This window comes from Callospermophilus lateralis, chromosome 4, assembly GCF_048772815.1.
Source record: "Callospermophilus lateralis isolate mCalLat2 chromosome 4, mCalLat2.hap1, whole genome shotgun sequence".
Classification (NCBI taxonomy): domain Eukaryota; kingdom Metazoa; phylum Chordata; class Mammalia; order Rodentia; family Sciuridae; genus Callospermophilus; species Callospermophilus lateralis.
Genome location: NC_135308.1, coordinates 94289200 through 94303310, shown reverse-complemented (window position 1 = coordinate 94303310; position 14111 = coordinate 94289200). Strand labels below are relative to the sequence as shown.

Below are 14111 nucleotides of genomic sequence, written 5' to 3'. Positions count from 1 at the left end.
GAATAAGGGACTGGAAAAATTCTAGTAGATTCTGGCTTCCTTGATAAAAACAGAAGAACCAAATATGGATCTAGGACTTGTTTTGTTAGGTTTCTTTCTCGGGTCTATTGAACACTTCCCCTTGTTTCACCTGGCCTGGAAATCATTACTGATAAAACTCCATTGTCACACTGGCCTCACACTTCCATTCTCAGTGAGATAGCAGTGAGACATCCTTGGGTATGGTGGGGTTTTGCGGTGAGCGCCAGGTAAGTGACCAAGGATTTAGCAGAGTCTTTGGGAAGATAAAGTGCAACATCCACTATTCAGCATTAGGTGGGGGTCTTTGGCTGGGAGACCCTGTATCAAAGGGACTTGGACTTGGGATTGATTTGTGCCTCATTCAAAGACAATGCAGGATCAGTGAGTCAGCCCCAAGAATGAGCTCTTAGACTCTCCTCTGACTCTTTAGAATCTTTCACGAATAGATGCTTTTGTTTCCCAGCTGTCATAGATATGCCTCAGACTGGTATTTTCTTGCCTTTTTAAGCAGACTGAAAAATCACACTCAATGAATGAAGCACATTCAAGCACAGTAATATTATCAGGGCTAGATCAGGTTGGACAGGGAATCTGAGGTGTTAGTCTGACAACACTGGACACTGATCCTGCAAGCCTTTTGGTCCCCAACATGACAATAACATCATTTAGGACTGGGAGCATCTTAAAAGATCAATCATTTCAACAAACCACATAATAAGTTTTCTGTTAAGCTAGAATTGTGAAACCTTTATTTTAAAAAGACCTAAAAATATTATTTCTAGATTTTATAAAATATTTTTATATAACTAGAGGTATAATTATATAGGTCAGTTATTGACTGATCATTGAACAATAAAGACTGGCCTTTGTTGAAACTATAATTCATTTCAAATACTTTTCATCACTGTGTTTTATAAAAGACCAAAGTAATGATCAAACACAGGCAGTTTATTTAAGAATTTGTAGAGAATATGCCTTTTAATTTAATCATGGTATTGCTTTTAGTAATAAAAAATTGGAAACCAACACAATGTATAATAATAATAGTAGCTAAGATTTACTGAGTGTTTATTATGTGCCAGGCACTGTTGTTAAGTGATCTTTGTGGATTACAATACCATTTGGAGGATATTTTACAGCTGAGAAAGCTGTGGTGCAGAGTAACTTTTGGTGTTACTGGGGGCTGGGCTATGGCTCAGTGGTAGAGTGCTTGCCTAGCGTGTTGAAGATTCTGGGTTTGATTCCCAGCACTACAAAAATAAAATAAAAAACAAAACAAAAATAACAAAAAAGGTAAAGTGGTAGCACATGATTGTAATCCCAGTTGCTTGTGAGGCCAAGGCAGGAGGACTCCAAGTTTGAGGTCAGCTTGGGCAACTTAGTGAGACCCTATCTGAAAATAAAAATTGAAACGTCTGGGAATATAGCACAGAATTAGAACATCCTTGGGTTCAATATCCAGCACAAGAAAAAACAAAAGGAAAGAACGAAAAGAAACGTCATATAACCATTATAACTTCAATGTAGATCATTCTTTAAAGGCACTAAAAAACATAATTTTACAATAGATTTTTTTAAAAAAAATTTAGTAGTTGATAGACCTTTATTTTATTTATTTGTATGTGGTGCTAAGAATCGAACCCAGTGCCTCACATATGCCAGGCAAGTGTGCTACCACTGAACCCCAGCCCCAGCCTACTACATTAGGTTTTTTAAAAATATGTTCTGTAGGCCAGGCATGATGGCACACACCTTTAATCCCAGTGACTCAGGAGGCTAAGGTAGTAGGTTCTCAAGTTTGAGGCTAGCTAGGCAACTTAGTGAGAAACTATCTCAAATTTAAAAAATAAAGGTAATAAGAATGTGGCTCATTGGTAGAACACTAGCCTAGTATGAAAGTCTCTGGGCTCAATTCCCAGTACCATTAAAAAAAATCTGCAATTTAATTTATATAAAATTATTTTATGTAAAACTACCCATATATGTATATTATGTATTTATATACATATATGATTTTAATAGATATGTCCAGAAAGATGTTTATCAAGATGTTAAGATAACAAGATATTTAAAGGTTTTTATTTATTTTCACATGTTTCTATATGGCTTGAATTCTTAAAGTGACTATGCATCAATTTAGTAAAAGCCAAAACAATTAAAGAAAAATTAATGACATATTTCTATTCCTCAGGATTCATCTTTAAATACCTTTTTTTTTTTTTTTTTTTTGGTGATGCTGGGGATTGAACCCAGGGCCTTGTACATGCTAGGCCAGCACTCAAACAACTGAACTATATCCCCAACCCCTTAAATATAATTTAATGAAATAAAAATGTTAAATAAATAAATAATTCACAACTTTAAGGGTGAAATATTTACTGTTTTTCAAATGTCTTTTGAATATAGTAAATACATGCTTTTTACTTCACTACTAAAAAATCAATCAGGGATTGAATTCAAGGGTGCTTTAACCACTGAGCCACATCTCCAGTCCTTTTTATTTTTATTTTGAGACAGGGTCTGGCTAAGTTTCTGAGGCTGGCTTAAAACATGTAATCCTCCTACCTCAGCTTCTGAGCTGCTAGGATTTCAGACCTGTGTCACTGTACCCCATTCTTCTCTGTTTTTTTGTTGGTGTTTTTTTTGTTGTTGTTTTGTTTTTTCTTTTGGTCCCTCCAGTGTTCCTAGAATAATTTTCTTTCTTTCTTTCTTTTTTAAACAGGCAAAATGGAAATGTCCTTCTTTCATGGAAACATGGGGTGATTTAGATAAGATGAAGGAAGTACATGTTCTTAAAATGACACTACTTAATTCAAAATGAGCATCCTCCTATAAACTTCCATTTATTTCAGTCATCTAGATCAGTGTTTTCTAAACATCATAGGAAATCAACTGGGGTACTTCTAAAAACAAAAATCCTGGTCCCCGTACCAGAGCAACTGAATCATTCTGTTGGCAGAAATTAAGTGCTTTTTGAGATACGAATCTAATTTCCCAGCCCCTCTCAAGAGCATCCTATTGGAAATAATTATAATGTATCATCGCATTGTAATAGTGTAATTGTTCTGGACAATTGGTAAGATTTGTAATAAAAGCTATATACCAATTGGATTCAAAGTTGCAGTTGCTCCCTAGTTTCTGCAATTTTGTCCCACATAAACAAGTTTTGAGAGTATTGTGGACTGTCCTCCCATCCTAATCTCTGCAGTCCAGTTTCTATCTTTCCTTTTCAGAATACTTAGCCTGAAGAAGTTACTCACTCCCAGACTTAATATTTATGCAAACACACACACACACACACACACACACACACACACACACACAAATGTGTTTTTAAAAATAAAAATCTCGTTTTGGCATTGGAACTTATAAATCCTTTAATATGAAACTTTGATCTTCGTTCAAATGTCATTTGCCAGCTTTAACAATTGTGGATTGTTCCATTAGCCCTGCAGGGAACAAGAGAACTTTAAGGAATTATATATCAAACACAAAAGACTGCATTTAATGTAACTAAAAGATTTGGAGGTCACAAAGTTAGAAAGTAGAGTTTCCAGTTATGTCCTGAGGCAGTTCTTAATAGAAATAACTATGGAATTTCATGAAAAACAGGGAGTGATTTTTTTGTTACTCATTTGTCCCTTGCTTTGCCATTAGAAAATCTATTTTCCCTCTCCCCTCAGAACAGGTGGAACAATCTGTTAGCAGGTAAGCAACTGAAACTTTCTTTCTGTAAGAAGTTATTAGAATAAGATAGTTATTTTTAGTGTATTTCATGTGGCTTATGCAAAGTTAGGAGTTAATGTGTGATATCATTTTCCTCCAAATCAAGTCAAATGATTTTTAAAGTTGTTCAGTCTTAAATGTTTTCTTCTTCATTTTCCCCATTAATATGTTTCTAAAAAGTTAAAGATATAAGTAGGCTATCTATAATTAGAAAACATGTGGAGAGATGAAAATTTGAATAATGTTAACATTTTGGGGTCAAGTAGGTTAATGAGGTAAATAAGTTATTGTGCAAAAAGGTCTGAAAGAAACACAGATCAAAGATCAGGAAGTTTAGTTTCACCTTTTCCTTTTTAAAGTAGCAGTACTTCATGCCAGAAGCACTGCTTTATATAAAAATGGAAAGAAGAAAGCAGCAATTTCTTGATTTAAACTAATTTGTTAGCTTGGACATGATTAATTATCATGATTGAGATAAAGAACCCATAACTATCATATACCCAGGAAGCCATTGTTCACTGCAGTCTCAAATGTTTGGACACTGCAGTTGAAGTATTTCTGTTACTATTTAGATATTTAAAACCATTGAAATGTGTATTCTACAGCAACTACTTTGTTTCAGAGATGCTATGCCTTTCTGTATGTACTTCATAAAGCTGTCACCCATTTTATAATTTGCAAATGTGAACATCAGAAAACAAAAAAGAGAACTGTGATTCTCTTCTTAAACCTCTTCACAATTTTTACCATAAATTACAATTATTCTTGGTTGGACACTATACACTTCAAAGGGTGTTGTATTCCATGTACATTATGAACACTTTCTAATGGCTGAATCTTTAGAAGAAATCTTATTGACTGTCCTTTTTTTTTTTTTTTTAAGTGGAGAGAATTTTTTTTTTTTTACCTTTATTTCACTTATTTATTTTTTTGTGGCACTGAGGATCGAACCCAGGGTCTTGCACATGTGAGGTGAGCACTCTACTGCTGAACAACACCCCAACCCCTTATGACTGCACTTTACAAAAAAATTACTGGGCTCAAAGAGGGTCCAGGATCTATGTTCAATGGTCTTACAATTATTCCAAAATAAAATTTTTATTTTAATATTTTATTTACTTTTAAGGATTTTTAGATAAAAAACAAAACAAAACAACTTAGACAATGTACAAACTTTTTCTAGCGGACACCAGATTTAAATTCAAAGAAATAAAGAGCTGATAAAAAAAAAAAAATCCAAAGTCACAAGTTCCTTAAAAGCCATAAAGAAGACCTCACAAAATAATGTCTTATTTCCGGTGAAACAGATCTTTCCTTTATCTGATTTTGAGCTACTGAATTATTGTTTTCCTCAGAAAGAGTTGACTAGGATTTCCACTTGTCTTTATATTTACCTAGTAAAAGGTGTCTGTGGCTCTTTGCTTTCAGAGAATGAAGAAAAGCAGAGGAGAGAACCTACGTCTTCAAGTGGCAAAGGGACAGAAGATTGGAATAGCCTGAAAAGAGTTTGGAAAGAACTCCCATAAATTCCAAGTTCACCTGGGGCTCAGGTGAGAAGAAACAAAAGAAAAACCAATGTGCAAAGGACAGCCTCCTTTTTCTACAAAATGACTCTCCAAAAAGGTCCCAAGGATGCTTACCCTTACTCAGAGCCCAGAAGATTTAGAGCTTAAAACCTAATGGTCAGTTTTAAACTCTGTCCGGAAATCAAGTCTCTCTTCACAGCGAAGAGAAATGCATGTGGCAGTGGTGGCAGCCGACGTGATACTGCTCCTAAGCATGGGATGGACATCAGACTCTCTCTGCTCACCCACTGTTTTTTACAGAGACTGCTGGATCCGCCGCTTCCCAGGTCTTCAAATTGATTTGGAAGAGTCTCAGAAGCTGGGAGCCCAGTTCTTGAAATATTATTCTGAGAGCACTGGCCAGAAGTGCAGTAGGAGCTGCTGTCTTAGGAAAGATGGTGAGTATTAATAAAACACTTGAGCAAAATAGGAGGGAATGCCCAAGAATGAAGACCTAAGTCAGGAGTCTTAGGCAAAAGGCCAGTGAAGAGGTAAAAAGGACCAGAGAAGATTCTGCGGGATGAGAGATGGGGGAGACAGAGAACCTGAGAGCAAGCTAGCAGAAAGAAAGAGAGCTACCAGACTGGCTTTGCAGGATGAGCCAGAGCAGGCTCAATTTACAAATCTAGTAAGGTCCCAGAATGCTATAGAATATAAAAGAAACAAAATCCTCTTTTCTTCAAAAAAGTGCTAAGTGAAAATATTTCCATCAGGATTACTATTTTTATAGCCCAAAATGTAACATATATGATTTCAAAAATGTTCACATTAATTTCCTTTTCAAAATGCCTTTTGGTGATAGTAGTACCATAGCAGATTTCTGAAATGGGCTTGCTTGGATTGACAAATGTGGGATGTATTGAATACAGAATTTAGAGCATGTTTTGAAATATTTTGTTAAATATCAAATAATAACAATCATACTTTCCAAATTTTCTAATGGATTTTTTTCTCTGTGATATGGAATCTGGGTATAAACATCATGGCTATGATATGATACAGGCTTTCAATCAGGAAAGCATTTCATTGTTGCAGAATTTTAAGTTGCAATTGCCTAAAGATTTCTTTCATTTATTTTTCATTTCCCCCATGATTTTAAACCTACTTGGAAAGAAACAACAAAAGCAAAACAGTACTAAAATAATTCCCTTCATTGTTTCACTTTTTTTTTTTTTTTTTTTTTTTCTTTTTCAGTACTGGGGATATAGCGTAGGGCTTCTTGCAAACTAGACACACACTACCGCTGAGCTGCGTACCTTTCATTTCACACTTTTTTTTTTTTTTTAACCATGATTCAGTACCCTCACCAATCTCACTGACCCAATTATGCCTGTAAGATGTCTGAAATGAAACTTGGAGCTAATTGGAGAGTATTATCAGATCATCAAGGAACAGCAATGTGAGCAAATGTCACAGGCCAAGTCCTCAAAAGCTGATCAGGCACAGCCAGCTTGGCAGCACATGCCTATAAGCCTAATAACCTGGGAAGTTGAGACAGCTGGATCAAAAGTTCAAGTCCAGCTTGGGCAATTTAATGAGATCCTATCTCAAAACCTAAAATTCAAACAAAGATGTTGCTCCTTGGTAGAATACCCCTGGGTCAATCCCCTGAAGCACAAAAGAAAAAGGGAAAATGTTAATAAGGCACAAAGAAAGCAATTAATTTAATAAAGGGGAGTTCTTTTAAAAATGACAGTTTATCCAAATTTCTACCTTCCAGATGCTTCTAACTCTCATAAGCCACCACTGAGGGGAAATGGGGGACGGGAGGGGATGTACATTTTCTGAAATTTCCCAAGGCATGAATTCCCAAGGCCTGTGGCCCCTGTATTATCAGGGCTATTGTAGATCTAGGACAATTCCACAATCTTAGAGCCTCTGTAGTTTCCACATTGTGACTTTCTTCCTTCAGAACAGGAAAGGGCAGGAAGGCATATCCCAGATTTTAGCTAGAAGCCAGAAATTTCACCTGCCACAATCATGCTCAGAAATGGGACTCTGAAATGTACACCAGGAGTATAAAAAAAATCTTTAAAAACTGTTCTCTACAGCATAAACTACTTTCTTGTCAGAAATTTAAATGTCTTAAATTTGAATTTTTTAATACCTTTCCCTTAAAACTTTACCTCACAGTCCTTAGAGATTATACTTATAATCTGTAATGTATTAGCAATGTATTATTCATTAACTTTTGTCCTATTCTTTCTTCTTCTGGAAAAATAAAGGATGCAGAAAGCTGAGGGTGTCCCAGAAGTAATGGTGGAGATGCCGCTCCTTATAGTTAACCTTACACAGAAGTGATGCAGCTTCTACCAGCAGCGATTCCACAGCTAAGACGTGCTGTGGGGTCTGGTAACCATAAACTGCCCCTCTCTAGTCTAATTTTATTAAATAATTTGATACCTCTTGGCCAACCAATTTTTCACATGGTTATGACTACCCTGGAGCAAAAGCAAAAATCTGTTGCATTTTAGGGAAGATAGATAGACTGAAGATTTGCATCCAACAAATCTGACTTCAGGTTTTCCAGAAAATAGCACATTTTTGAGGAACAAATTTGATTAGAAAAGGGGAGACAGCATGAGCAAGTGATGTGCTCCATCACTACAATCTGTGTGCCAATGCTGCTGCATATCCATGGCCTGCCACTCTAATTGACACTGATTAGGCTTTTCCTTGGATACAATTTTTTTTGCACACAGGGCTAGTGCACACCTGTAGTCAGTGTCACTTGGCCTGCTGCTTTTCTATCATTTGGCTTCTCCCAGTAATATCATTATTCTTTTGCCCTTCCTGTTACTCCCTCTTCTTAGGTTACAGAATTTTTTCCTTTATTTTCCTATTTCTCTCTCTGGTGGGCCTCAGCACCTTAGCATTCTATAAGGTCATTGCACCCAGAAACCAATATAAGTCCCCAGAGATTTTTGTAGCCAATTAAATTTTTCATGAATACAAAAGATGAGACTAGAAAATAATGATTCTAGACATCCAACTGGAATGGAATGTGTGAAAGATTACTTAGAGAAAATTAAGGGATGTTTTCCTTTCAAAAGGCATTTTTAAATATTCATAAATGCCATCACAGTAATTCATAATGTTCTGTGAAATGTGTGAACATAAACTAAGTATGGTGGCACACACCTGTAAACCTAGGGATTCTGGAGTCTGAAGCAGGAGTTCAAAGCCAGCCTCAGCTCTACTATCATGTATAATGAATTAGGACAAATTAAAACATTTGTAAAAATATTCTACCACCTGTTTATGTAAATAAAGTTCTCTCAGACCAGAACCCAAAAAAGAAAAAAGTCAGCCTCAGCAACTTAGTGAGGCCCTAAGCAACTTAGCAAGACCTCTAAAATAAAAAATAAAAAGAAATAAAAAGGGCTAGGGATGTGGCTCAATGTTAAGTTCCCCTGAGTTCAATCTCTAGTACAAAAAAAAGTCTGAATATAGTTCTGCAATATAGTGTTAATCTAGTATTTCTGAAAGAAATGTAAGTTATTCGGAGATCATCAAACTGATGGAAATCAAGACCTTCTACAGATGTACTTTGTCTCTTTCCTTTTCAGTTTCCTGTAATTTGGCTATCTTCTTCTATGATCCTATTCATGACAATGTCAACTGCCTACATATCCACTGTCCAATCTTGGAGAGCTGCATATTAGAGCCTGGGACCAGTACCATTTTGTACAACATAACAGATGGTAATGATGATATATTTCAGAACTTTTGAAGAATGTTGGTAATACTCTAGTAGAAGCATATATCCTGGCAATAGCTCTGTGTTACGTCCCTAAATCATTATTTTCCAGTGAACTCTGCCTGGAAATGGTTTGGATATTCAGGGCAGAAAACTGGAAGGAAATTCCCTTTAGTTTGGCACATTCAACAGGGATGAATTCGTTCCAGACAATAATAAGTTATATGCAATGGAACAAAAGCTAACGCGTTGTATTTCATGTATTTCAAGAACTCGCAACAAGAGCCAAATTAGGCATTTCTACTATAGTGGCAAAGGGTGATGCTAAGAAACAAAGAAAATAATAAATGGCAGCTTTGAGGTTTATAGACACTGCATACAAGGATTCTGAAGAAAATGTTTTGTCATCAAGATACAAAGGGGGTATTTGTATTCATTGAAAACGTAATGCTCCAGGCTGGGTTCAACATTGTAGAAAACTGTGGCCATATCTTTGCCTTCAAGTTCCTTATAATCTTGTTGATGTGACAAGTCTTCCAATTAGTGTAAAAGATATAACTAAGTACAAAAATATTTGATACTGCCTCATTACAAAGGCTCCAAAAAGGGCAGACTAATGAGAGCTATTTTATTCAGCAGGTGGTGGTGGGGAGTCCTTGGAAAAGGCCAGGAGGAAGCAAAACGAATTCTGTATCACATCATAGGAAAGTAAGAAAACTGGAGTATTTACTGTATGGTGACATTTGAAGTGGCAGTGAAAATATGGCTATCTAGAGAGGGTGGGGTCAGTTAGCCAAAGGGCTATGGACAGAGTAGTGTTTTGGAAGGGATTTTTCAGAAATAGGGAATTGATAAAGACATTTAATGAGGAAACAGCATAATTAAAATGGTAAGTCTGATGACCTTAGTCTAGGAAAATTACATGCAAGGCACAAGGCAGAAAGTCTAGTCCCAAGTGTGAAGCTAGCCTTAGCAACCTAGCAAGATCCTGTCTCAAAATAAAAAATAAAAGGGACTGGTGATATACCTCCCCAGTATAAAAAAAAAGAGAAAGAAAATTTGGTCAGAGAGGCATAAGATCTGGGCAAGGTAATTATAGTTGCCATAGAAAGGAGGGATGATTACCAGAATATTGGAATTTCTTTGGAAACAGAGTGAACTGGACTTATCTTTTTGCCTTTCTTTCTTTTTCTTCACACTTTCTCCCTTCCTTTCTCTTTCTTGTACCTGGGATTAAATCCAGGGACACTTTCACTCTACCGCTAAGCTGTATCTCCAGCAATTTTTATTTTTTTATTGTGAGATGTGGTCTAAGTTGCCCAGGCCAGCCTCAAACTTGCGATCATAGGCATGTGACACTGTGTCTAGCCTTAGTTATCTTTTGAATGAAGGAAATGAAGGAGTCAGAAATCACTCCAGTGCAGACTCCAGTTTGGGGAATGGAAGAATAATAATGCCACTGACTGAGATAAGGAGGCAGATGTAATGATGTTAGCTTTGGGCTTATTCAGTTAAGTCGACACAAGGTGTGCAGGTGGAAGACATTGGAGAGACAAGGCCAGAACTCAAGAAAGAGGAAAAAATTGGTGATATAGATTCCAGTGTCATCAATGTTGTAGTGGCAGATGGGGACAATTTTCTTGTGTGTGGGGGGAGGGAGGGTGATAAGAAAGCAGTCAAGGTAGCAGAACTTAAGGCCAAGGACTGAGAATGTAGAAACTATACAGCCAGTTAGGAACAAGAAGAGAGCAAAACAGTAAAATTGAGAAGCAGGGAGCCTGGGGCAAATGTGAGGGGGTCTGGAGTCTAGCGAGTCATGGGAGAAGAATTTCAAGAGGATCCTCAGCATTACTGAGGACCAGAGAGCAGCCAAAGCAATGAGATGCAAGTAACCAAGAAATGATAAATGAAAGCCAGGCACGGTAGTACACACGTATAATCCCAGCTACTCAGGAGGGTGAGACAGGAGGATTGCAAGCTCAAGGCCAGCCTGGCCAACTTAGTGAGAAGGTTCTCATTAAGTTGTTCTCAAAACAAAAATATAAAAAGGGCTGAAGATAGAGCTGAGTGGTAATGTGCCCCTGGGTTCTATCTCTAGGACCAAAAAACCAAGAGAAATGATTGCCTTAGAAACATTATTTTGACAGAATAGTGAGGAATGTTAAGAAGACTACAGAAGCAAAACAAAGAAGGAGATGGATGTTGGCATGATTTCAGAGAGAGAAACAGACAGACAGACAGACCCACCATGTAGTCTCTTAACAGAGACCGTCAGAAAGCTATTGAGCTTTTTTCTTCCTCTCTAAAGAAGCAGAGGATTTGAGCATGCCTGAAGTCAGAGGAAAAGGAGTTAGTATGCAAAAGAGGAAATACTAAAAGCAGGACCCTCAAGGATTGGAAAGGGATGAGATTTGAGGCTTTACTCTTGATTTTGAATTATGATCCTATTTTATCAATTTATTTTAAAATGTTCTATCACAGCTCACAGGGTTACTGTTTCTGCAGCTTTCTACTAACACTATTATTGTGCAAAACCTTCTTGGGTGTAGCTGAATTTGTCCATAGCAGAAAATGTCCTGGAAGTTAAGATAAATTAAAATGAAGCTAGTATATTGCTAAGCTTTTTAGGAGTTTGCAATGGTTGAACTTAGCTTAGTTCAATAATTCATCGTGGCAAAACCCAACCAGTTTTCTCCAATTTGTGCTTAAGGTTTTCTCTTTGAATTAATGTATTTTATTTATCTTTCAGGTATGGATCCAGATTTGCTGGTTTTTGAGCAATCACCTCCCACATATCTAAACACCCGTTCTTCATCTGATAGGTGGGATAGACTAAGGATTCTAAAAGCTATGAATTTAGATAATAAACAACAAACTACCAGGATAAACCGTATGTTGCCATCAACAGAGGCTCCATCATCAGCCCCACATCAAGATTTGGTTGTAAACACAAACAGTACTGGTTATTCCAAGGAATTAACAACAGATCTTTGGGCAAGGTTCATTTCCCTGAATGACTCCATTACCACCAAGGTAAATATGGTGTCACCAAGCACTGACTTAATCAGTGATCCAGACAATCAGACTGTTTCTCCTTTCTTTGTGCCCATCGACACAAAGCTTTCTCTTATGCCTATTCCATCCCGACTCAACAGTAGCAAGCAATTACTAAATAAAACCAAGGGGTACAACAGCAGAAACCAGACATCTGAAAATGAAGAGGAGACACTTAATGGGGCACCTATGACTTCAAAGACCTGGCTGGCTTCTGTGGCCTTATGCACCTCTGTCCTCTTTCTTTGCTGTTGTATGGTCATCCTGGCAACCAGATGCTGTCGAAAGCATCAGGGCCAGTATAAACCAGGACAGCGAAAGTCAGGATCCAAGCAAAGTAAAAAATATAATATGCTAAAAGACAACTCTTAAAAGATGTTGTGAGATTGTAAGCTTTAAAGGTAATAATTTTCAGTTTTCTGTAAGACAAGGGAAGTTGAATTAAAAAATATAATTATACAGGATGGTCACTCCTATTTCTAAAAAGGAAAATGTTTACTAAACATAACTGCTTTCTTGATTATTTTCAATTGTTGAGTAGTGGTCCCTCTGCCACAGTTCCAAAAGTCTGACTCCTAGAGTTGTTATTTACTACCGTGTAGGAGATAAAGTTCTCAGTGGTTTAGGGATATGAACTAACTGGATCCTTGAAACTCTGTTAGATAAACTATTATTAACCGTCATTGTTGCCCAATATTATGCTATTATTATACTATTACTATTGTATCTTACAGCTAAGGAAGCTTAGGTGAAGAGAGAGTGAGCATTTTGGCTAAAGTCACATAGCTAGTAAGTATCAGGGTCAGGACTTAGTTAAAACATAGGCAGTCTGATTCAAAAGCCCATGCTCAAAATCACCAATAGACTAAGAACCTATTTTTTCCAATTAACATGAAAAAAAGGACGCCAAGAAGAAAATATCATCAGATTTATCTCAAAGTTGAGGTCAAATTACTGTCACATGTGGTAATAAAATCATTTAGTGGCTTAACCAAAACACACTATTATTGTTATTAATCCACAAGCAAATATTTCCTTCTTTAATGTTTAATTGATTGATCCTTCTCAATCCTAATCCTAATTTTATTTTCTAAAGCTGAGATATCTTTCAGTAAGTATGGTTTTGAGCTCCTTTATTCTGTTGAACAAAATTTGGGAGTTTTATTTTATATCCTTTGCTTGTACACATTGTTTTCCTAGGTATATGAGAGCATTTGCCTAGTATGTGCAAAGACATGGGTTCAATCCTCACACACACACACACACACACACTAAACAAAAAGACCAAAGAAAAACAATAAAACCGTTGTTTTTCCCAGGTGGAAATACTATTTCTAGGTATTTCAGCTCTGTCTAAATGTCAAACCAGATTTATTCCTACTTCTAAACACTAAATTTTTCAAATTTAGTTTATTTTTTGGTATCAGGGATTGAACCACTGAACCACATCCTCAGCCCTTTTTGTGTTTTATTTAGACACAGGTCTCACTGAGTTGCTCAGGGCCTAAGTTGCTGAGGCTGGCTTTGAACTGGTGATCCTCCTGCCTCAGCTTCCCAAGCCACTGGGATTACAGGTGTGTACCACCACACCAAGCTACACTCAGATTCTTAAATATAGAATACTGTAATTCAAGTCTCTAATGATCTTAATCTTTAGGCCCTTCATCTTAATCCTGAAAGATAGTCAATAAGCATAAAGGATAAGGGAACATCCTATTACAAGATTAATAAAAAACTACTGTTTTCTCAGGTGTTAAAATAAACTGTCCAATGGCTTAAAAGATGTTTCTTTCTCCAGCATTGTTAATGAGTGAAAAAGAGAATGAATATTTCTTTTAATAAAAAAAAGAATACAAAATCTCTTATCAGTGGAATATCAACTACAAATAGAAATCTGATTTTTTTTTTTTCTTGTGAGTGTGTGTGCCTGTGTGTGAGGCCTGGGGATTGAACCCAGGGCCTTGTGCATGCAAGGCAAGTACTCTACTAACTAAGCCAAATCCTCAGCCCCAGAAATCTGATTTTTAAATGTAATCAATTTACCT

The 14111-nt window shown here is 36.7% G+C and overlaps 1 protein-coding gene across 1 annotated transcript; it reads left to right on the top strand.

Moving 5' to 3' along the window:
• Positions 1–5481: 5481 nt before the first annotated feature.
• Mansc4 (MANSC domain containing 4) lies at positions 5482–12438 on the top strand. The gene is made up of 3 exons (XM_076852735.1): positions 5482–5710; positions 8882–9016; positions 11762–12438. Exons 1-3 carry the CDS (start codon positions 5482–5484, stop codon positions 12436–12438), a joined length of 1041 nt encoding a protein of 346 aa, XP_076708850.1.
• Positions 12439–14111: the final 1673 nt, after the last annotated feature.